Source organism: Spermophilus citellus (genome assembly GCF_964194105.1).
Source record: "Spermophilus citellus genome assembly, chromosome: 6".
Classification (NCBI taxonomy): domain Eukaryota; kingdom Metazoa; phylum Chordata; class Mammalia; order Rodentia; family Sciuridae; genus Spermophilus; species Spermophilus citellus.
Genome location: NC_138187.1, coordinates 7896836 through 7920769, shown reverse-complemented (window position 1 = coordinate 7920769; position 23934 = coordinate 7896836). Strand labels below are relative to the sequence as shown.

The following is a 23934-nucleotide window of genomic DNA, read 5'->3' as shown; positions in this document are numbered from 1 at the left end:
GATGTGGAGGCTGTACAACAGGACTTCCAGGGTCTTGCTGCCCTCTAGTTGAGAACCTCCAGGTGCCCTTGTGGGAGGAAGCCAGGCCTTGCAGTCCTTCTTACCCAGCTCCAGAAAAAGATGGACGGAGCTAGCCCAAGGGCAATAGCTGGGATAATCAGAACATGTCTTCTAGCATGGTGGCGCAGCTACTCAAGGGACAGAGGCAAGTTCACGACCTGCTGGGCAATTTAGTGAGATGCTGTCTCAAAAAAATAAAAAAGACCTGGGGATGTGACTCAGAGGTAGAGGGTCCCTGGGCTCAATCTCCAGTACTGGGGGGAAAAAAAAGTTTCTGGGTTTTGGACCTATTGCTTTCTCCTCACTGGAAATTAACCATTTAAAGACTACTTAAAAATAAGTGATTTAATTAATCATGGAGGGAAACCAAATCCTTCCCAACTTTTGGGAAAATGCCCTCTTCACAAACACCTACTGCACTGTGTGCTTAGGAATGCCGAGTGCTGGAGACAACGTGCCCTAAACCTGCCCTTGCTCCTGGACACGCAGGTGGCAGCTACTGTGTTCACTGCCGGCTCCAGAGAGAACAATCCTGTGAACACCCTTGGGGAAATGAGGGACCAGTGCTTCTCAGGACCAACACCTGGCCATAGGCTGGGCAGAGGCAGTTTCAGCCTGTGCGCGAAGTCAGGCTTTTTTATGAAGTCACATTCCATCATGTGACCAAAGACTCCAGTCCCAGGAAACAGGAGTCTGGTGTCAGGAAAATGCCACCCAGGACCTGGCTGGCAATGCACTCGGGTAGGAAACAGCCAAGAGGCTGCTCTCCTACACCTGGGCCTTGCAGGTAATAGGACTCTGCACACAAATGATGTACTGTGCTTTCCCCCCAAGGTGGGTTCAGGTGAAACATGGCACCTGCATCTGTGTTCATCCCTGCAACTCCCAAGCCCTGGAGGATGGGCCCCAGTGCTGGGCTGAGGTTTCTGCAGATGGAAGGGTATATTAGACCCTTCTGCTGTGTTTGTCCATTGATGCGGATGGGTTCGAAACAAAGGAGCCTTCCCAACTCCCTGGCAGCATGATAGCATGCCAAGTCACCAGTCTCATTCTGTGTCTGGCCTTGAGGCAACGACAGTCACATCAGCATTGTGCACAGATGGCTAAAATCCACATTTTCTGTCCCAGGCTCTGCACCATGCCCCACCTCTACATGTCCACAATCTCACCTTGTCTGGCCACCTCAGGGACCACCTCAGCAGGAGGTTCTCTTTGTGGGGCCTACCCCTTCAGCTTTTCCCTTGAGGTATATGGCCTCTGCCAGCAGACAGCAGCCTATCTAAGGGGTGTCTCTCCCTCTGTTCCCTCCCAGTGTGTGTCCCTACTCAAGGGCAGGCTCTGGTGCTTTGTGGCCTATAGTGCCTATTATGCAGGGAGACACCTGGAAGACTGGGTGCTGTACCCTGAGGACCTGTTCTATAGTGTCCCTAGACCCTTGGCCCAGCACAAGAGCTGCTGCCTCTGCAGCTGGCCAGGCTCAAATGTGACAGGTGATTAGAGTATGTGGGCTAGCATCCCTGGCCTCTCTTTGGGACAGGAGGGGGAGGGGCAGTGGCAGGGGGACAGCTGGAGCAGTTAAGTCTCCCCAGGCCTTTCCCGTCAGGAAATACATCCTGTTGGTGTCTGGCTCTGTGGTAGGGCTGCTATTTGTTGCAGTTGGCTACGCCTCCCGCTCACCAAAAACACCTCACAAACAACCATTTCCTCTCTGCAAGAGACGGGGAAACTCGAGCTTGCACACACACGCGCGCGCACACACACTTCCTTGCAGCAGGCTCTGCTTTCCAGGACCTGCCATTTGAGGCGGAGGCACTGGGACAGGGCTCAGACAGCAGAGGCGGCTGAACTCTCACTGCACCCGCAGCCCTGCTGGGAGCTGGTTCTGAGGAGAGTGCCCAGGCTGACTACCCCACGGCGCCTGCCTCTTGAGTCACATTCTGCTTTCTGCTGCTGCAGGCAAGAAGAGGTGCTGTGGACACGGCCTCCTGGCCTCTGGTTCCCAGGAAGACGGCACACTCACAACTCTGGATTCTTGCTGGTGCTCCTGTTTCCTGCCTAGGATGGGCCTCATGGCGACCGGCTTCAGCACAGGCCTGGCCTTGCTCCAGGTGCAGGAGGGAGGATAAGGCAGGGCCGTGAGTGGCTCACCTGGACCTGTTCCATGGGCCTCTCCCCACATACCCCTCTCCTGTGCCTGGCTGGAGAATGAGTGGCGACGTCCTCTAGCTGCCCCAAGTAGTACCTTAGCTCTCCCTGGGCACGCAGCACCTGAAGGGGACTTGGCATCCTCTCTGCTCTAACAGACAGTGCCGGCCAGTGATGGCCATCCAGAAGCTTGTGGCCACAGCTGTGCTGGTGGCCCTCGTCTCCCTCATTCTCAACAACGCAGCAGCCTTTACCCCCAACTGGGTCTACCAGACGCTGGAGGACGGACGCAAGCGCAGCGTGGGGCTGTGGAAGTCCTGTTGGCTGGTGGACAAGGGCCGGGGTGGCCCAAGCCCTGGGGCCAGAGCTGGGCAGGAGGACACACAGGACTGTGAGGCGCTGGGCTGGGGCTCTGAGACAGCAGGCTTCCAGGAATCTCGAGGAACCGTGAAATGTGAGTCTGCTTATTTTTGTGTCACCTTCAGAAGGGCTGGGTGAGGGAAGGCTGTGCCCAGGCCACTGGGAGAGGGAAACTGGGCCTATGCCCACCCTCACTTGGTGAGCAAGGTCACAAGACTTGCTCCTGCTTGGTCCATCCTCTGCCTCTCACTCTTTCTGCAGGGAATTCACCTTATACAAGTGGGGGCTTTCTCTGCCATTACGCATGGCTGAAGGACAGGTACAGTAATCCAGTCAATGAAAGACATTTTTCCTTGGCTGAAAAAAATTTTGTTGGGCTAGGGATGTAGCTGAGTGGCAGAGCTCTTGCCTAGTACATGTGAGGCCCTGGGTTCGATCCCCAGTACCAAAAAAAAAAAAAAAAAAAAAAAAAAAAAAAAAGTAAAATAAACAAGAAGTTTAAGAATACATGGCTGAGTTCTGACTTAATTTCCACACTAGTCAACTAGTCAGGACCTTTAGGGCTGTGAGTAGCAGCAAGGGGAGACTCCTGGGGCCTGACTTCGGCTGGGATATGTGGAAGGAGGCCAAGGAGGCTCTATGATGGCAGAAGGCAGAGTGTTGTTCTGCCTTCAGGCTCCCCACTCTTGTCCAAAGGCCTATCTGCTGCCCTGGAAGTTGGGAACCTCACTCTGAAAGTGCAAGGCATGGTGCCTGGATCTGGCTCTGAATAGACACTTGCTACAGAACATGTAATCTACAAGAGTCACTCTGCTGAGATTCATGTTCTCCCCAGATCGTGGATGACCCCTTAGAACTGCTGACTGGGGGGGGGGGTCTCAATCGCAGACCCCAATGTCTCAAAGTTGGATCTTGCCTGTTTTGGAAGCAACACTAGCCTGAAAGACAATGTGAGGCATAGGTGAGGTGCCTGCTCAGTGCTCTGAGTTGTTCCTGGAAGTCCACGAGCAACACTGAGTGCAACAGTCAGTTCAGGGCCCTGACCTGCTATGAGCCTGGGAGCCCAGACTGGGGACATCCCCACTTCACAGGTGGAGAAGCTGGTAAAAAGGATGGTCTGTGTATCCTCCTTCATCCTTCACAAGCAGGGAACAACAGCCTTTTCTTGTTTTTGGTACTGGGGATTTACCACTGAGCCACATCCCCAGCCCCACCTCCTTTTCTCATATTTTTATTTTGAGACAGGGTCTCACTAATTTGCTTAGGGCTTCTCTTAGTTGCTAAGGCTGGCTTTGAAATTGTGATCCTCCTGCCTCAGCCTCCTGAGCCAGTGGGATTACAAGTGTTCGCCATGGTGCCCAACAACAGCCTTCCTTTGAAAAAGATCAAAGCACATGGACATTTTCAAAAATCTCTACCAGCTCCCAGAACTCAGGTGTCTTGTGGGAAACCACATAAACACAGCTGAACTTGCGTCTCTGTGTGACCTGTTGGCAGAGAGCCTTCACTTTGGATTCTATGGTCATTCTAAGAAGGAAATCGAGCAACTCATAGCTCTGTGCCTGCCTTTTATGTGGGCTGTAACAACACACATAGACCTGGAGGCCTTGGACCTCCTGGCTTGGGGCTGGGACACAGGTAGGGTTTCTAGTCCCAGGGCTTTCACTATTCTTTGGGACCAGCACTGGCCCACCTAGCAGGTGGGAACCTCCACCAGCCCCCGGCCTCTGCCCTGGGCCTCAAGGCTTCTCAATGGCCCAGGTGCCCCAAGTAGCTAGAAGCAGGCTGCCCCCACTGCCTCCTGCATTTGCAGTCTTGGGGCAGGAGGAGCAGGGTGTGTAGCTGCCCTGATTCCCCTGCTGACCACTTGCTGAGGCCTGTTGCCTCAGACTAGCTGAACCCTTGGTCCCTCAAGGCCCATTCCTGTCTGTTCCTTCTGAGTGCTAGCCCCACTGCCGGTCCTCAGGGCTCCCACTTCCCTGAGACTGAATGCATGCTCTGTCCAAACACTTGACAAACTTGTCGCACGATCTTTAAATACTTCTCCTCAGTTAACGTGGCACTTGCAGGTAGCTGACCCCAATGAATCTGAGCAGTGATTATTGGTTCAAACAATGGAAATGGTCCAAGTTTCTCAGGAAGGACTGAGAAGACCAAATTAGGAAAACAGGCTGAACAGGTAATTTTGGTTGCCAATAAAACTTCTAACACATATTGAGACTGAAACATGATAGGAACAAAGCAGACCTAAGTCAGCATTTCCTGAAGGGAAACTACAGATCCTAACTCATGGGCTTGAGCCACTGGCAAGGGGGCAGCATGGCGCCACACCCAGCGGTGTGCAGGTGGAGATGATGGTGTTGGCTCCTCTTCCTGACTCCTCCCATCAATGAAGCCTAAAAGCAGCCTCACTTGTTCCTCTCCCTACCAGCAGGCCCCTCTATCCACATAGCCCATAACAAACTCACCACTCCAACTCGTGTGCACCTGTGTGCCCAGGCTGATGGACAGTTGCTGCCTAAGCCCGGCCTCAAAATGCTCCTGTTAAACCCCACACCTCAGTCCATAGGGGTCTAGAATCAGCACTCTGATGGAGGGGCAGCCATGAAGGGCACTGCCTGGACAGGTGGAGTCAGTTTAGGGCCGACATCCTCCTTCAGGCTGATTTTCCCCATGGACAGGCTGGTGGCCAGTGTCATGGGGCTGACATGGTGGTTTCCTCAGTGCCACCCTGAGAACCAGCCCAGGACCGAGGTGAGGTCAAGACAGGTCACAGAACCCACACTGCAACCCCATGAGCACAGGCACATCTGCCAGCTCTGCACCCTGAGGTCCTGCCTGGAGAATACTGAGCCAGAACCACTCAGCATGCCTCCCTTGCAAGTACCCCAAGGGCTGGCCCAAGAGACAGGAAAAGGGGCTACCCCATGACACTCTGCCCTGTGCTGCTGGGTGTCCTGAGCCAGCAGGCTCAGGGGCCATGAGGGCCTGTCCTATGCTTATGCAGGTCCAGGCCCCTGTGTAGCACCTTTGTCACACTGGGACCTTGGATTTTCCCATCAGCTGGCTGTTTTGTTCCTATGGTGCCCATACTTTTATTAGTGATCAGGGTCTCTCTTCCCTGTGAGGAGCCAGGGGTCTGGAGACCTGCGAGTCCCTCTGACTACCTGACTTCAGGGCTGGCTTCATTTTTCACATTTATTCTGCTTCCTGTAGTTCATGCATTCCGTCAGGCTCCCTAAGTCTGAGGCTACCCGTGAACAGATGAACATATAACTGAACCTAGGGGCGGACCAGCTGGACCCAGTGTTCCCAAAAGGAGAGTCCCACCTCCGTTCTCAGGAGGCTCATGAGCATCATGCTGGACATCACACACTCCTGACTCGATAGGCTGGCTGGCTACCTGTGCTGACACCCTGCTTGGCCAGGCACATTTGTGCCATGCTTTCTAGGGGATCATCTCAGGCTGTGAACACAGGCAGCATCAGGACCGGTGACATATTAGACATGGTGGATCCTACAGGTGGATGGCCATGGGAACGAATTTCATCAGGAGTTCTTCCTTCTCAGATGGAGTGTGGCTTTGTGAGTGCTCCCTGTGGTGAGGCCATTGGGACCCACACTCATGCAGAGGCCTGCATGGTGGCTTATGAGGTGGGTGGCCTCACAGAATCTTTGTCACAGTGCTGCTAGGAAGACGCAAGAGCCAGCTGAGGAGCAGGACAGTGGGAGGGCAGGGCTGTGGGTGGAAGACAGGCCAGAGGTCAGTGCATGCTCCCTTCTTGGCTCTGGGAATGGTGGTCTTCTGGCCTCACGGCAGCGACATATCCAGCCACAAGAGCCTCTCAGGCCACTCTTCTGCAGCCAGCAGTGGTCAGCCCCATTCACTCAGAGGTCTTTCCTGGCCTTCCAGGCGGAGCTTGGGACACCACTGGGCCATTCCTATACTATTAATAGTCGTGCCACAGTTCAATACCTCCCCAGTTCTACCATCTTAAAGTAGAGAGGTCTACCATCTTAAAGTAGAGAGGTCTACCATCTTAAAGTAGAGAGGTCTACCATCTTAAAGTAGAGAGGTTACGGGTTGGTCATAAATGGCAAAAGTAACTACAGAGTAAGTTAAGTGTATAGATGACAGAGCATTATGAAGAATGGCAAATTCCACAGATAGTCACAGATGGTTTTCCAGATCAGACTGGAAAGGAGCCTCAGGAGCACATATTGTCCTACACATGGAGACGGCACCTTACAGAAACATGCAGGTACAGCAAGAAAACGACCAAAAATGTGGAGAGAGAGCCTACAGAATGGGAGAGTCTTTGCAGCTGTTCTTCTGAGGATTAATATTCGGGATATAAAAAAGAACTCAAAAACTTACCCCCCCCCAACAACAATTAATAAATGGGCAAATGAACTAGACAGATACTTATAAAACGGCCAAAAATATATGAAAAAATGTTCACCACCCCTAGCAACCAGGGAAATGCAAATCAAAACTGCACTGAGATTTCATCTCACTCCAGTCAGAATGGTAGTCATCAAGAATACTAATAAAGGTTGGTGAGGATGTGTGGAGGGGGAAGGAACACTTTTACACTGTTGGTAGGATTATAAATTAGTACAACCACTATGGAAATCATATGGAGGCTCCTCAAAAGACTAGGCCTGGAACCACCAAATGACCCAGCTACACCACTCCTTGGTACCTAACCCTTTTAAAGAATTTAAAGTCATCATGCTACAGTAATACACGAATACCCATGTTTACAGCAGCATAATTCACAATAGCCAAACTATGGAAACTACCTTGGTATCTGTCAATGGATGAATGGATAAAGAAAATGTGGTATATACACACAGTGGAGTTTTATTCAGTCATTTGCCGGAAACTGGATGGAAACTGAGAGCATTATATTAAGTGAATTAGCTTAATACAAAAACTCAAGGGTCATATGTTTTCTCTCATATATGAAAGATAAAGAAAAAAAAAGGTGGTGGGGAGTATTATGAAAATAGATGGGAGATTAGCAGAAGAAAGGAACTGGGGAGACACCTGTTAGAGCTGACAGTGGAAGGTTCTGCAGTCAGGAAGGTTCTGGCAAGTTGACCTGGGCCACCTGCCTCAGCCAAAGGGTTTGGTCCCTCAGTCTGGGGAATTGAGAATAGCTAAGTCCTGGTTCCTCCTAGGCCTTGAGCCTCAGCAAACAACATGGTGTTATCCCTGATTCCCACACTCCAGGCCACCAAACCAGGGCTCAACTCCCTTGGGGGTTCTAGCTCCTCAAATGCTACTTCTCTCTCCACATCATTCTGGAACCCACATCTACCCACTCTCTTCCTCTCCAAGTTGTGCCTGAACACGGTGGAGGACTGCCCCAATGCTGAGCCCCTAAACCAACAAGTGGGGCTCCCTTTAACCCATTGTGCATCTCCCGAGTCATGTTCTGTGGTTATTCTGAGGGTTAAAGAACATAAACTCTTCAGGCACCTCTATTTGCTCTCTGGCAGCACACTAGTTGAGTAACTGCATGTGGGATGCTCTGATTGTCCAGCAGACCAGGGGCTTCGTGCGTCTGTGAGGCTCTTTATATATGCAGTGTGCATGAGGCCTACTAGCGTCAGAGCTAGCTGCACTACCTCCAGGTTGAAGCGCAACACTGGAAAAAGCCTGGGATCTGGGAAGGGCTGCTCAAACTCCAAATGACAGGAGGGGACGCCATGGAGGAAACAGCTCAAAACACAATGGGCAGGACAGGCTGATCCTTGGTGGCGGGAAGTGGCACAGAGCCCCTGAAGACTCTGTGACTCCACAGCCTAAATATAGATGCAGCCCACAAGGAGCATGAATCACAGACACCATCCTGGCCTGAAGATGGGGTGGGGCACACATGGGGCCCTGAACAGATGGTTTGTGGCACAGGGCCCCATAAATAGATCTGTGTTCTACTCATGTGCTGAAGGGGCTTCTTTCACACTGCCTTAGTGGTTCAGAAGGACCAACAGGAAAGGGGTCTCGCTTCACGGTGGACAGCATGGGTTTTTTTTTTTTTAATATTTATTTTTTATTTTTTGGTGGACACAACATCTTTGTTTGTATGTGGTGCTGAGGATCGAACCCGGGCCGCACGCATGCCAGGCAAGCGTGCTACTGCTTGAGCCACATCCCCAGCCCAGCATGGGGGTTTTAAATAGATGTTCAGGACCACACCAGCACATGGCAAAAATAATTTCTTTTCAGTACTGGGGATTGAACCCAGGGGTGCTCTGCCACTGAGCTACATCCCCATTATTATTTTTGAGACATGGTCTTGCTATGTTGCCCAGCCTGGCCTAGAACTTACAATCCTCCTGTCTCAGCCTCACCAGTCGCTGGGATTACAGGTGTGCATCACCACGGGAAGGTCATTTCTCAGCCAGGATCTCTCAGTGACACTGCTGCTTACCCTTCCCCGTGTGGAGGTTATCCCTGGGCACAGTCAGTACTAAAGGCACAACTGTGGGCCAGGAAGTATGCAGAAGACTCCTGACAGTTGAATTTCCAAGGCCTGTGGACTCACCTCAAGGACTGCATATCTTCAATGCAGCTTTACCCAACTCTGATGGTCACCCACCTGCCTGGGTCACAAGACTGGAGTGAGAGGAGGGAGCCTGGGGGCGGTCTGCCTTTGGTGTGCAGATAAGGGGAGCAGGGGAAGTTGGGGCTTTGGGGATGGGACAGAGGATGGCAGAGGAACAGAAACAGAGAGTGGCTAATGGATGCCCATCATTTGTGCTAGGGTGCAGAGCCCAGCATGTGATGGGAGGAAAGGTGCTACTGAGCCAGAGTGCTTTGAGCTATTCCCTGAACCTACTTTTTTCAACAAACACTGAGACTAAGCTATATGTAACTGCTCACGTTGGCAGTTTGAAACTGTCCTTCAACTATGTAAAGGCTCACAAAGAGGCTGGGGATGTGGCTCAAGCGGTAGCGCGCTCGCCTTGCATGCGTGCGGCCCGGGTTCGATCCTCAGCACCACATACCAACAAAGATGTTGTGTCCGCTGAGAACTAAAAAATAAATATTAAAAATTCTCTCTCTCTCACTCTCTCTTTAAAAAAAAAAAAAAAAAAAAAAAAAAAAAGGCTCACAAAGACTAAGCACCCTCCCGCCCTGTAAGCCTCTGCTGAGGCACAAGGACAGGACACCCTCCATCCTCTGTGAGGCGTGGGCAGAGGGACTGACAAGTCTTCAGAATAGGTTGCATGTGCTGGCTACGCTCACTTACACAATCAGGCCACCCTGTCCAGTGCACAAGCCTCCCCACCTTCCTTGTCCTCATCTGGGCCATGAAGAGTGACAATGCAGTGGTCATCGGGAAGATGACAGCTCTCGGAGATTCTATTCTCTTGCTTGGTTCTTGCATTTCTGATTATGACATTTTCGGTGACCCAATTCTGAAAACCAATTGTCTATTCTCTCTCAACTCTTGGAAGAGCACCTTAAAGCTCCAGCGCATGCCTTTTAAAAACGTGCTATCTGCAGCAACTTAACTTTGTGATTCAGAACCTCCTAACTACTGTTCCATCACAAGAAGACATGGAAATGCCAAAGACTGGGGCTAAGTGAGCTGCTGCTGTCATGCACAGTCCCTCTATTCTAACCATGTTCATTGACAGACCCACTGTTGGCTTTGGAATAACCTGGAGCCTGGAAGTGACAGCATGGTGGGAAGACACCATCACCAGAATCCCATGGAGGCTTCTGCATGAGGTTTTACTTGGGAGAGGCAAAGCTTCTCTTTCAAAGACATGCAACCAGCCCTCCCTGCTGCCCACCCTTCCTCATCAGTTCACTTACAGAGGGTTGGTCCTCCTGTCTACTCTCCTGGGACCAGGGTGTAGGGTAGAAAGCAGAATTGGAAGCAGGGTACAAGATGATGGAAGAAAGGAGTCAGTGGGGGCTCTTGATGTTGCAGACTCAGGTTTGGCTCCTGCTCTGCCCCTTGCTGGTTGTGACAAGTTACTTAATGTCATAGGCTCAAGTCCCTCACGAATGAGGAGGGAGGGGTAACAGCATGAAAAGCTGACTGCTAAAGCAGAGGGGGAAGGCTGGGCCCCTGCCACGGCATGGGGGGCAGGGACCCTGAGCATTATCAGTGCAGGCTTCCTTTTCCACTTTCAACCCACCGTGTGGCGTCTTTATGGAATAGTTGCTGCAATAAGACAAAAACCAGAGAAGGGCCATCTGAGGTGGGACAAGACCACTAGTACTGTGATGAGCCCTTAGTGGCCAGGGAGAGGCACGGGCAGGACCAGGGTCAGAGGTGGGTGGACAAGTTACTGTCTTTTTAAAGGCCTAGCAGAGACCCAGGAAGGATGAGTGCAGCCAGTGCACCTGATTCAGCTCCTCTCCAAGCTGCTTCCTGTGCTAACCACATGTCCCTCTCCTTCTTGATCCGTAGTGCAGTTCGACATGATGCGTGCCTGCAATATGGTGGCCACAGCAGCGCTCGCCATGGGTCAGCTCACCTTCGTCCTGGGGCTTACAGGCTTGCCTTTAATGTCACCTGATTCCCAGTGCTGGGAGGAGGCTATGGCTGCTGCATTCCAGCTGGCAAGTAAGTACTCTGGGCAGGCAGAGTGACCATGCCATAGCCCCATCAGACTGGCCAATTTGCTAGGGCCTCCTGATGTCATGGGGGTACCCCAGGGCCTTGGGTGACATGGGGGACAGGCTGCACCTCTGAACCTGGCCAAAGATGGCCCCCATGTTCATCCCTCCCTTACTGTGGGCAAAAGCAAGACAGACATGTGCACTCAGGGGTGAGGAGTACTGAGAACCTGGTCACCTGGCCTTGTGTCTCTTCAACCTTTTTCCTATTAAAAGCAGTGCTAGATTACTGGGGTGATGTGCTTTTCCCAGTCTATGGGATCTGTACCTGCCCTGCCCTTCTGAAACCCACATAGGGGCAACTGAGACTCATGTTCCTGCTGTCTGCTCAAGCAGCCAGGGAAGAACTGGTTTGTACTGGATAGACAGGAGAACCCAAACCTGACTCTGGCCTCCTGCTGCCCCAGCTCACAGGCATAGGCACAAGAAAGGCCAGACACATGTTCTATTGTCAACGCTGCTTCCCCTCCTTCCCTCAGTGTAACCCCTTCTTACGAGCAAACTAAGACACAGGACATGCCAGTGTGTCCCATGCTGCCCAAAGACAGAGGAGGTTCATATATGTGTGCACACAGAGCTTTTTTCTGGCTGTCACAGATGCAAGCCATGACCTGCCTCCCTCACCCCTGTGCAATTGTGTGGTAGGGCCCCATGTGAGGTCAGGATTCTTGGTTTGATATGGCTCTGGGCCATTGGAAAATGAGCCTGTTTGGAACACTGGACCTGCCATCTGGGCTCATCTGGGCCCTAATGGGCAAGGTGGGACAGGGCATGAGAACACCTTGCTGTTTTTAAAGGGCAAGACCATGAGCACTGTCAATGATCCAGAGAATTATTCTGGTGGTTCTGGACAAATGTCTGTAACCACCCCTACCCCCAACGACCTCTGCTCTAGCCTGTGGACTCAAAAGAGTTTTAAGGATCCTGGCCAACCCAGGGAAGTTCAAGTTTCTTGCTACTCACTTGAGACAAGTCAGCTCATCAGAAACACAAGGCTCCTGTCTGCAGGGCTAGAGCATGTGGTACTTTCCTTCTTAGTGTATAACCGCAGCCTTTCCCAGTGTCAAATGTACAGTCCCAACAGAGGAAACTGTGGGAAGTCTGAGGTGAATCATTCTAGGAATAATGGATCTTGGATCCTTATCTTTCTTGAGAAATGCAATTTCCAGAATGAGGCCAGCCGGCATTCTGGGCTAGAACGGGCTGGAGTATAGTAAGGAAACTGGGCTGAGTGCTATGAATAGCTGAGCAACATAGTCCTGGGAAAGTCACTTCCCTGTGGCTGAGTCAGAGCAGGAAGGCAGGATCATGATGTCCCAGTGGAAGAACACAAGGCTCAGTAGCAAGAGACAAGGAATTGCATCTTGGTGTCCATGGCTATCATTGTGAACTTGGGAGAATTGCTGAGCCAACTGCAGTTTACCTAGTGCCCAGCCCCAACTGGTTATGAGAATAAATGAAGTAGGTAGAATGAAATCAAGGATCAATTCTGCCTCTTTTCCTACTCCATGACTGAGGATAAAAACACAGAATTCCAAATTATGAGACATATTTAGGAAAGTTATCTGCTTTGCCTTCTGCTGACCTAAAGGCCACAAAACAGGAAAAGTTTTCCTTGTTCTTACTAAAGCCAGACCTCCATCATGTGTGACCCTCTGGAATTCCATCCCTTCAAGAAGGAAATGGAAGATTTTGAAAACATGATTGGAAAAATTGGGCTATAAAAAGATATTTTAGAAAGAGAACAAACCCAGAAACAAAAACTAAGATTTCTGGAAGCACAACACTGAATAGATGCCATAGAAAGTGCTATGTCTGGAAATAAATGGAAAAAGATTATTTTAGTGACATAAAATAAATGCAAGTAACAGTTCTAGATTCTGATCTCCTACCTCCTAGCAGGGTAATCAAACTGATTGCTGTCTTTCTTACTGTCTTCCTCCGAAGACTCCTATTTGGAATTATTAGAACTACTTGGGGCCTAGCACATCAGACTGAGAGCTTGTCTCCTGAAAACTCTGGTTTCAGAAGGCAGTGTTGCTTCCAAATAATACATTTTAAAATACCAAAATGGGGAAAAGTCTCACATTAACTAAAACTGAGCTGTTTTGCAGCAGTCCTGGAGATGTGCCAAAGGCCTCCAGGGGCCCTGTCCTGGTGTGTGAAGGGTGTCAGTGGTTACTGCAACCCCTGAATATTTCTAGGCCAGCACAACTTCTGAAAGGGCTGGACAGACTCTTCAAAAATCATCAGACAGGTGGAGGCCAGCAGAAAAAGCCAGAACACTGGGCGGCAGCAGCCCTGGGCATTTTGGGTGGCTTTTCAAGCCTCCACAGGCTGCCAAACCCCTCCTGCATGACTCTCCTAACAGGTCCGCTTTGCCCCAAAAGGAAATGCATTTGGTCTGTTTAGACTCATTTCATTGACAAACAGTACAGAGAACAGTTATGGGCCTTTCTTCTATCATGCTGCTAATTTTAGCGCTGGGTTTTTTCCTGTGCTCTGGTCTGTTTTAAAGCCAGGGAGAGACTACAGGGCGCCAGGATGTCCTGTCACAGGACGAGGAAACGCCTGCTGTTACCTGTTGTCAAGCAAACCTCAATCCTAGAGCTGGGGTGAGGTGGGCAGGGAGGGGAGAGGAGATGCTAATGCACAGAAGGAGGAAAGCAACTAACTCCAGGAGGAGGCTGGAGAAACCTGGAAACCAGCAAAAACACGATGTGCTGAAGGGAAGCTCCCGATTTATCCCAGAGAGACAAGGGTCTGGGCTTTTGTCTACCCGACTCCACAGCTGGTTCTGGACACCAGGGCCACACTCCGCCTGGCCCTGGGTTGGAAAAGGACCTTCCTTGCATCCCACAGGTCTTCACGTCAGGAATGTGCATATCAGCTGTCTGGTGGTTTAGGCTCATAAGTTCTGCCTAACATGTGCCATGGTGCTGGCATCTGCACTTGATTTTCTAAGTATGGTTTCATTTTACCTTAAAGTTGAAAACATTCCTTTCTGTCCATGCACTGGATACCTGTGGAAACCTGCATTTTCCCTGTAATGGATCACTCCGCATGTCAGACAGGCCTGTGACATCAAGGTCCATGCAGCTAGGTCTGCCAAGGTCCTTAGGAGACAAGACAGGCCAAGGCTCTTGGTACTCTAGTTGTCACAGGCAAGTTCACTCTACCTCCCTGCTCTGTCCTTCACCAGATGCTTTCTTCTTCGCCCTTTCTGGTTTCTTTGTATAACAGGCATGGCAGGCACAAAATGCCAGTGTTTTCCTGTCCTCTCCTTCCTGAGGCCCCTTTAGGGCACAGTTCCTATACCAACTGATCCATCAGCTCATTCAGATACAATACACAGAAGCCCTCCCAGAAGCACCAAGCAACAAGAGTGATGATAGGCTCCTTGCCTGTGTGCTTGTGACCCCAGGGGAGGGAGGGCTGAGATGAGCAGCTGCTGCCCAGCTTGCTCTGTGGTCCTTTTCCCACGTCTGTTCTTTTACTTACTTTCTGATGGTCTCTTCTCTTCTCTCCCCTGCACCTTTCCCTTGGTTTGTGGTCTTGCCAGCTGTGTAGGCAGGCACAGGTGGAAGAGGGCCAGGCCCATAGCCTACAAAGTGGTGAGCTTGTTCTGGCCTCTGCCTATGCGAGCCAAGCCGCACGCAGCATATGACAGGGAACTAGGGGCTTGCAGAAGTGCAGTTCGGGAGGCTCCTCAGCTCTGCACTGGAGAATGGTCCCAGTCTTCCCAGGTGTGTCCTGGCTAGTGCTCCAGCTGGGGACCAGTGCTCTATCTATACAGGCAGACGTGGAACCCAGCTCCTGGGTCCCACACCTGCCTGTATCCTTGTTGCTATGTATCCTGGGATGAGTTCCTCCACCCTGTGCCATCTGCTTATGTGGAGGGACGTATGACCCTGCCCACAGGAGTGGGTTTTCAGGAGGATGCTGGTGGTGTCCTGCTAACTTTCCCCTGGAGTCCTGTTGGGTGACCCCCACACAGGGAGCTGCCATCCTCAAACTGCTTCCACTATGCCCGCACATGCAGAACTTGGGCTCTTGCATTGTACACCCTGGGAAGGCCAGCTGTCCTTTGTGGAGGCACCAATCTCTTCCTCTCCAACAACAAATGTTTATGGAAGCCAGCTGTCAGGCCTTGGGCCACATGCTGAGTTTTCTCTCACATTGACGAACTTGCCTGTGTCCATTTCTGCCTGCTCACACCTTTATCTCCATAGTTCAGAGCCCATCTGCAAATCTAAACTCATCGGTGCTACCCAGACCACTTCTGACACTGGGTTTTGGTTGTCTCCCATACAGCCAGTGCAGAATGCTGGTAAAGAAAGCTGCCATAAGCCTTCCCTGGCTCCACATCCACAGCTCCCTTTCTGGAAATCACAACTTTCTTATGATGGCAAACTCACCATATACTCAGGGTCACTTAGCTCATCCCCAGGGACGCTGACTAGATCCACCCTTGAAAGGATAAACATTGTTGAAAAGCTCACATCGTGAGCTGGTTGGGAATTTTGCTGTTTTCTGGGGGTTGTTATGGGAAAATAGTTAGTCTTTGTTTATTCTGAATAATTCACTTCTCTGTCTTCTGTACCATCCCAGCTGCATGTCATCATCTCTCCATTCCTTCTTGCAACTGAGAATACCCAAGAACCTCAGGCTCCTGTGGAAGTACATGATCCCCCTCCCCAGAACCATGTGGATCACCATCATCTTGCTGCACACAAATGCTGGGCATGCCAACCCCAGCGGTGCCTGGATGGTCTTATTCAGCATTCTCTCTGGAAGCCAGTGGTGTTAGATCTGAAGGACAGGCGTCTCATTTGCTGGGAGCGTCAGGGGTTAGCCCCAGGGTCTTTCCTCTGATGCCACCTGTGTGTATATTAGACAGTCGTTCTGAAAGGAAGGCCTTGTGACAGAAGCCGAGGCCCTGGGAAGCAGGCAGGAAGGAAGGGAGAGAGGAAAGGGATGCTCTGGCTGCGTTGTAACTCACACTGACTGTGGCCAGCCAGTGCACAGGAAGAGGCTGTTTGCTTTGGCAACGTGACTTCATGGAGATGAAATCAACCCCATGTGCAGAACTGAGTGTTTGCTGAAGCTCTTCCCTTAGATGTGTTTCTGGACAAACTGATTACATCACTAAAATGTTTTGGGAGCAGAATCTTCAGGGTGAAAGGATACGAAGGAGAAAGGGAATCTTGTTTTAGAGGCAGTGACAGTGGGAAGCTTCAATGAAGGCCAGGCTCAGCTCAAGTTCATCTCCTTCCAGTCCTTCCTGCCTCTCCCAGCAGAGAAGGTCCCGAAAGTGAAAGCTAACTTTTAGAATAATGCCTGAAGTGCAGTGTGACAGACCAGCCAACTCTAAACATCTCTTTACCCACCTTAGGTGGCCCAGATTGGCAACATGGTGCATAGCCATATGTACAATGTACATCTGCTTTCTTCTTTTTGTTTGCTTTCTACTACTGGTTATAAAAAGGACAAACCCTTGTTCTACATGTCTGCATGGTCCATAAAGTCCCTTCTGTGTGGGCTCAGAGCAGGATATGGACAATGGCCAACCACAGGAGCTGACTGATGCTAACAGCTGTGCCCTTGTGCCTGTCCTTGCATGCAGGGATGAGGGCAGGGTCCCCTCTTTGCAGTACAAGTGTCCCTGTGCTGGCCTCATCTGCCCCTCCCTGTGCTCAGGTTTCTCAGGGTTTAGGCCCAGCCATGTTCTGAGAACTGTCAGCCTCAGCAACTTAGAGAGGCCCTCAGTAACTCAGCGAGACCCAGTCTCTAAATAAAATATATAAAAAGGCTGGGGATATGGTCAGCAGCCCCCCCCCCCAAAAAAAAAAGTATGTGCTCTAAGCTGCACAAAAACAACATCCAAGCTTGGGCTTCATGCAGGTGAGTGTTTTGAGTCACCTTTGCAGCAGGCCACAGTCCTAGGCTTTCCTTTGTACTGTTCTGGAGAAGGTAGATGAGGTATAGACCCTGAATCACACTCCTGTTAGAGAAGTGAGACACCTGGAACTCTGGGAAATCAGCCCAGTGCTGCCTGCTGCTGGGTTCCCAAGCATGGTTTTCAAGACAGGTGGTGAGAGAGGTGGAGACTTGGCTTGTTCGCCATACTTGCTCCATCATCTCTCTCACTCTTCCAACTTGTATTTTTAGGTCACAGGTGGCTATGTCCAGACTGTTTGTGCCCCTGTGAAGTCTCATTTCTTTGATCAATTTATCTACACACTGAGTGTTCTTTAAACTAATACATGAAAAATCGTGTTTGTAGAAGCAGTTACATGTTCTGAAGCCTTTGTACATGGTAAGCAATATGGATAACTCTGGGGAAGCAATAAAGAGACTAAAATGGTTAAAACGGTCTGCCTATTTAAAAAAAACATACTATGCTGATCTTAAGAAAATAGCAAGGGCTCAGGGTAAAGCTCAATGGAAGAGTGCTTATCTGGCATACACAAAGCTCTGAGTTCAATCCCTAGCAAAGCAAAAAGGAAAAAAGGGAGAGGGAGGAGAAAGAAGCAGACAATAAAGTACTATGGCTGTGGCTCTCAGTCCAATGCTGCTGAGTGCCAGGCAGGCAGAGGGAGCTGCTCTCCATTCCTTCCCAGTGGGCTCCTGAGGGACAGGGCCTGTCTGGGCTGGGCCAGGCCTCCATCTTGTGCTACAAGGGGGAGCCGCCTGGGGCAGGAGGTGGTACTGCTGCTTTGCCCACTCTGCATCTGCTCCAGGATATCAGGCTTCCCATTTGTTTATAGAGTTGATGCCTATGCCTACTGGGATGGTAGGACCTCACCAAATGCCACTCCCTGGGAGAGGTCCTAGCCCTTGCTTCCCAGCTCCTCTGGATATAGTGTTTAATTTCACCTTCACCCAAGAACACCAGTTCTTCAAAGGAAAACCCTAGGCCTCAGCCATTTGAGATCACTAGTGATGGTACTTTATGTGGTCCCTAGCTTGGCAGTGAGTCTCACAGGTCAGCTTAATACAGGCTATGCACAAAGACGCTGAAGGGCACCAGCTCCAATGTGTCTTCTTGACAGTGGTCAGTGGGGAACTGTCCCCCTGATAAGTGCTGGTCACTAAAAAAAAGCCTAGGGTGATATTCCCTTCATCTCCCTTTCCACACTGTAGCCCATTTCCTTTCACACCTACTGTGATTTGTCTTCAATTATATACTCAGCAAGTAACTGCTGAAACCATGGGGAACGGGCGTGGGAGCATATGGTCAATGAGTGGAACAAGCTCTAGGAGTGACAGGCGAGGAGGCCAAATGACTCTAAACTGAGCTTGGAATGACTGGGGACAGGAGCCACTCCTTCTCAGCGCTGGTCAACTAAAGGGAGTGCAGCATGAGGAAAAGTCCAGATCAGATGGATGTGGCATTTTGGAGAAGCAAAAAAGGGCTGTGTGGCTGCAGGGAAGCTATGGGTAGTGGGGAGGAAATGGGAGGCCATGCAGGTCTGCCAGGCTGCAGTGCAGTCACCTTCTAAGGCAATGAGAAGTCTTGAGTCTTTAACCATAGGCTGAGATGAGAGGGCTGGGGTGGCTCAGGGGTATAGTACCTGGCTGGCCTGCACCAGGCCCTGGGTTAGATACCCAGCATGGCAAAATAGTAACAGCAAAACTCAGATGGTGGGGGAGACAGGAGGAGTGCTTTCTGACGGCTGTGTGGGGCTGTGGGAGGAGTGTCAGATGGGCTGACAAAGTCTGTGAGCATAGCTGTGAACCTGGATATGTGCTGCTTGCCATGTGCCCAGCTTCAGTGAGGCAGAATCTAAAGAGTGGCACTTGGAACATGATAGAAGGGCCCTCAGAGGTCCTTCCCCCACCCAGAGACTCAGCCATACCCAGGTATTCTGCTAGCTTTATTCCTGCGCCTATGTTTGGACTGTACATGCAGGAACTGTCCTGTGTGTCCTCTGTGATATTTCCTGGGCTACATCTGAGGTATCCTGGTGAAATGCTTGCTCATACTCTCACTGAATTCCCCTGCTGGGCTGTTTACCATGGATGCGCATTTCAGAGGCACTTGATTTGGGGCCATGACTGTGAATTTCCTTGAGTGAGACTACAGCTCCCAGGGATACATGGTGCTATTCCCACAAGGCTGGGTCCCTGAGGGCAGGGCAGGTTCCCCTCTGCTTGCATGTGACAGTGCTTGGTGTCTGCTTCCCTGTTAACTTTTCCATTCTGGTAAGCATGTCAGTCCTTTCCAGAAGGTTCAAGGTCAGCTCTTTCAATCAAGTTCTTGTAGCTTACAAGTCTCTAGATAAGGTCTCTTGCCAGCAATTACTTGCAGACAAACCCTTTCTTTTTTGCATCAGTGATATAAACCGACCTGACCTCAGACAAGGGAGCTGTGCGAGGTGTGAGGTGGGGTCAGCCCTCCAGGTAGTGCCCCTTGATGGTACGGAGAGAAAAGTGAAGGATGCTATGGGATTAGATCTGAGACCACATACCAAATTTTTAAAATGCTGCTGTAGCATGCACAAACTGAAGGGAAGCTCAGGAAAAGGAGCACAGCATTTGTCATGACAGGGGTGGGTGGACCCCTGGCAGCACCAGCTGCTGTTCTGCGGGCAAATTCCTTCTACTTGCATTATGTTGCTGGCTACTGTCTTCAGTCCTCATGCCCTGCCCTGCTTACACTGCCTCTCATCTCAGACACAAGGTGGCACCCTCTGTACCCACCCTACCTCAATCCCAAGCATGACAAACTATTGGTTGGCAAAACACACCCAAAGACATCATGAAAATGAAGGGACACATACTGAAAGTGTTTTCACTTTCGTAATACGAAACACTGGTATAATTGCTTTACTCCACTAATGCAAATGCTGATATCATACTCTCTGCTGGTAGAGAGGAATGCCAGCAGTTCCTGGCAGGCAGAGTGCACCATGGGTGGAAAACAAGCACCCAGAAGCCCTCCACACATAAACTTACAGAGCACCACACAAACATCCACAGCATGGTGGGTACTACTGCTACACAGGACAAAAGAGAGGCAGGTAATGTTCACTCATACTTTCCAGAAGCAATGTCATTGCACTGAAGTCATTGCTTGTGTTTTAGATGAGTCAAAGCCTATGATCACCCCATTCCTCATCTGTATGTCTTGTTCCTCATCTGTATGTCTCGGTCTCTCCCTGTGCCTATGGATACTGCTCTTTCCTTTGAGGCCACATAGGGCCACAATTTGGTTTTCTGAGGAAAGCTGGGGCTCTGTGAGTGGAAGGCCATTGCTAGCAGACACACAGGTCAGCCTGCAGGCCAATGGTGGGATAGTAGTGGGGGTTCAGCTTGGCAAAGCCCAGAAAGGGGATATGATCTGATCCAGCCCAGGTAATGGAAAGTTTGGTAATTTATGTATGAGAAAGACTCACCCAGGTCACCTGGTCCATGGAGGGTGCTGCTACTGGGGACGAGTGGGACTGGCCTACTGTGTGATAGGAAAGGCAGCAACAGTAGAGCTACAGGGCTTTTTGTTTTTTGGACCAGGAACACTTAACCATTGAGTAACAACCCCAGCCCTTTTTTTATCTGGAGACAGGGTCTCATTAAATTGCTTAGAGCCTTGCTAAGTTGGTAAAGCCAGCTTGGAACTCTTGACCCTACTGCCTACTGGTTAGGATTACAAGTGTGGGCCACTTGCCCGGCATAGCTGCAGGTCTTAACTATTGGGAAACCCAGATGGTGGGGTGGGAGGGAAGAGAGGCCTGGTGCTGCTGCCCAGAAGCTGGTCCAGGTGATTCTACCCCATCCATGTAGCTGGCAGGTCAAAGTGAGAGCAGGGCAGAAGCAGAGAACTGTGTTAGATCCACCTGGGTGGGCCACCCTCCTTAGGTCCCTAATCTCCACTCTCCACTCTCACCCTTTCTCTCTTCTTTGGGTGCACAGACTCTAGGCCATCTTGAGAAGAAGAGAATCTTTACTTCCTCTGAAAGCAAAGTCATGAACAAGATGACACACAAGAACAGGAATTTGGACTTTCTAGATAAGATTAAGGAAACACCTATTTTTGCTTTGAACTAAGCATTTATAAAAGTCAGAGGTCGATTTAACACAAAGTTATTGCTAGGTCTGGCTGAGATTCATCCAAGAAGGGAGATGCTATGAGCAGGGAAAGGCCCACACCTGGAAGATTCCAGGACCCACTGCAGCTACCAGAGTTGTGCCCCACCCAAAGCCCCAGGTCCAGGGGCTGGGGAAAGGGGTGTAGCTTGCCTTCTGGGGAGCTCTGGACCAAGTTCTGGCTCAGAACAGGACTTTCTGAGTACTTCTCTTCTGTCTGCAGGCTTCGTGCTGGTCATTGGGTTGGTGACATTCTACAGAATTGGCCCCTACACCAACCTGTCCTGGTCTTGCTACCTAAACATCGGTGCCTGCCTTCTGGCCACACTGGCAGCTGCCATGCTCATCTGGAACATTCTTCACCGAAGGGAGGACTGCATGGCACCCCGGGTGATTGTCATCAGCCGCTCCCTAACAGCACGGTTCCGCCGTGGGCTAGACAATGACTACGTGGAATCTCCATGCTGAGAGGCCCTTCTCAGGACTTTACCTATGAATATCCACTATAACAGAATAGTTTAGAAATGGAGGGACTCTTCCATGTCTGCTTGTGTAGAGGTATGGGATAAGTCTGGTAATCCATAATATAAATCTGTACGATAACTTGTATATATTTACTCTGTTACATACAAATATACCCTATGTCTTATATGTCTTATACGTCACGTGGACCACCTGCTCCTCCAGTACGATTTCCCTTGGCCAGTGCAGCATGGCTTCATGCCATGTGTTTCAAGGGCGAAGACGAGAAACTGAGACAGGGAAGAGGTGATGTGGCACCCTGCTCTCTACCTGCCTTTGGGATTAATTCATTCTGTATCTGTTGAGAGGGCATCCCTGGTAATATTTCCTTTCACAAAGCAGAACACCCAGGAAGTTTTTCATGAAGTGTCCATGATATTCCTTGAGTGAATCAGAATTTATAACAGATGGTTTTATGCCATAATCAGATTAGTAGTATGCATTTTGCTTGACTATTTTTCTAAGTTAAAATAAATGCAATCCTCTTAACTTTATCTAAAAACTGTGTCTACCGTATCCATACTGCCAAAAGGGGAATTTCTTTAATGCTGATGTTATGAGGGGAGAAAGGATCTCCCTGAAGATCTGGTGGGAGTACATGGCCTTTATCCATGGTTCTGTGCAATGAAGTCTCTATGGACTCTGAAAACCATGGCCTTGGGATGGCAGATCAACAAGACATGGAGGAGAAAGAACTCTGCTGGTTCTCCCCAGGGGGACCTCTAGCCTCTCCGGAGGTTCTGTGGGTGTGGCGTGCCTGTAGAACCAGGCTGCCTTCAGCTAAGCCTGTCCCTCAGTCTGCAACTCCCTAGGTTGGGCAGGAAACACCTCAGGTCTGGGTCTGCAATTCAGGGATCAGAACTGGCCCCCAAACTCAGGGCTGTCAATCCATGCATATAACTATAGTCCTGGTGGTTGGCTGGCTGGGCCTCTGCTTGACCAGGGTCACCAGGAGGCAGAAGAGGAGCCTAACATTGCACCTGACACTGGAGGCAATATGTAAGCTGGCCTCCTGGCTGCCCCAGAGCTTCCAAATGTTTACTGTGCTCAACCTTCCAGTGAAAAGAAGGTAATCAGTTTGGATTCTGAAGCCCATGTTGTGCCAGGAATCTGTTGCTAGCCGGAACAAATGGTAAAATGGCACACATTTTAACCCACATAAAATGACTCATAATGAATGAAAAACAATTATGGACTAACCATCTACGACATACTCATCCCACAGTATATAGAAATGACCAGACTCATGCTTGCAACTGAGCACGTTGATGTAAGCATTCAGTTCTTGCCTTCTTCCACTTGGCTCCTTTCCTAGCAGTTGTTAGCACTATATGGATGACTATGTAAAAGCTCACTGAGGTTTAAAGTTGGCTATGGCATTTGTTCTGGCTGATCATGCTCATTGGAAATGAAAGTAATCCAAGAGAGGCTGGGCTAACCATTCGGTCTCTGCATGTCACCTCCAAACCAAAGGCCCTCTTTTCTACATGGCCAATGTGGACAAAGGCCCTTCCAGCTATATAGTAAAGGCCTGGCCACACTGGTCTGAGACAGGGAGTGAGGATCTCAGGGTGCTTCCCGCACCACAGTCATCACAGCATACAACACCTGCTTCAAGCAACCGAGTTTCACACCTTTCCATATTTTTCTACCCGTTCAAAATTAAAATCCATCAAATGCTCTTGTGAAGGATTTCCAAGTTCCCTAGGTAATGGAGACGAGGTCCAGGCCCTGACTGTAATAGTTACAGCAACTCTAACTGCATTTTCACCTTGGTGTTTTTAGGGTTTAGTTATCAAAAATTTTCAGCAAGACTTATCAACTGCAGAACTTTCTACTATTAAGTATCCTGAACACTCAAAATATATGAAAACAGCTGGGTATGGTAGGGTGCACCCATGATCCAAGAAACTTGGGAGGCTGAGGTTGGAAGATCACAAGTTCAAGGCCAGCCTCAGCAACTTTGCAAGATTTATAAAAATAAAAGTGGCTAGGGATGCAGCTCAGAGGTAGAGAACACCTGGGTTCAAACCCCAGTGCCAAACCGCCCCCCACCCCCAAACAAAACAAAACAAAACCACCATTAAAAACATCTGAGAGGCTCTAGT

The 23934-nt window shown here is 50.1% G+C and overlaps 2 protein-coding genes across 2 annotated transcripts in view; one reads left to right on the top strand and one right to left on the bottom strand.

Moving 5' to 3' along the window:
- The window catches only part of IFT140 (intraflagellar transport 140), a 75802-nt gene that overhangs the window by 14820 nt on the left and 37048 nt on the right, over nucleotides 1-23934 (bottom strand). The window lies entirely within an intron of this gene.
- On the top strand, nucleotides 1745-22320 carry TMEM204 (transmembrane protein 204). The gene is made up of 3 exons (XM_081298529.1): nucleotides 1745-2659; nucleotides 11007-11162; nucleotides 21528-22320. Exons 1-3 carry the CDS (start codon nucleotides 2380-2382, stop codon nucleotides 21770-21772), a joined length of 681 nt encoding a protein of 226 aa, XP_081154655.1. The 5' UTR covers nucleotides 1745-2379; the 3' UTR covers nucleotides 21773-22320.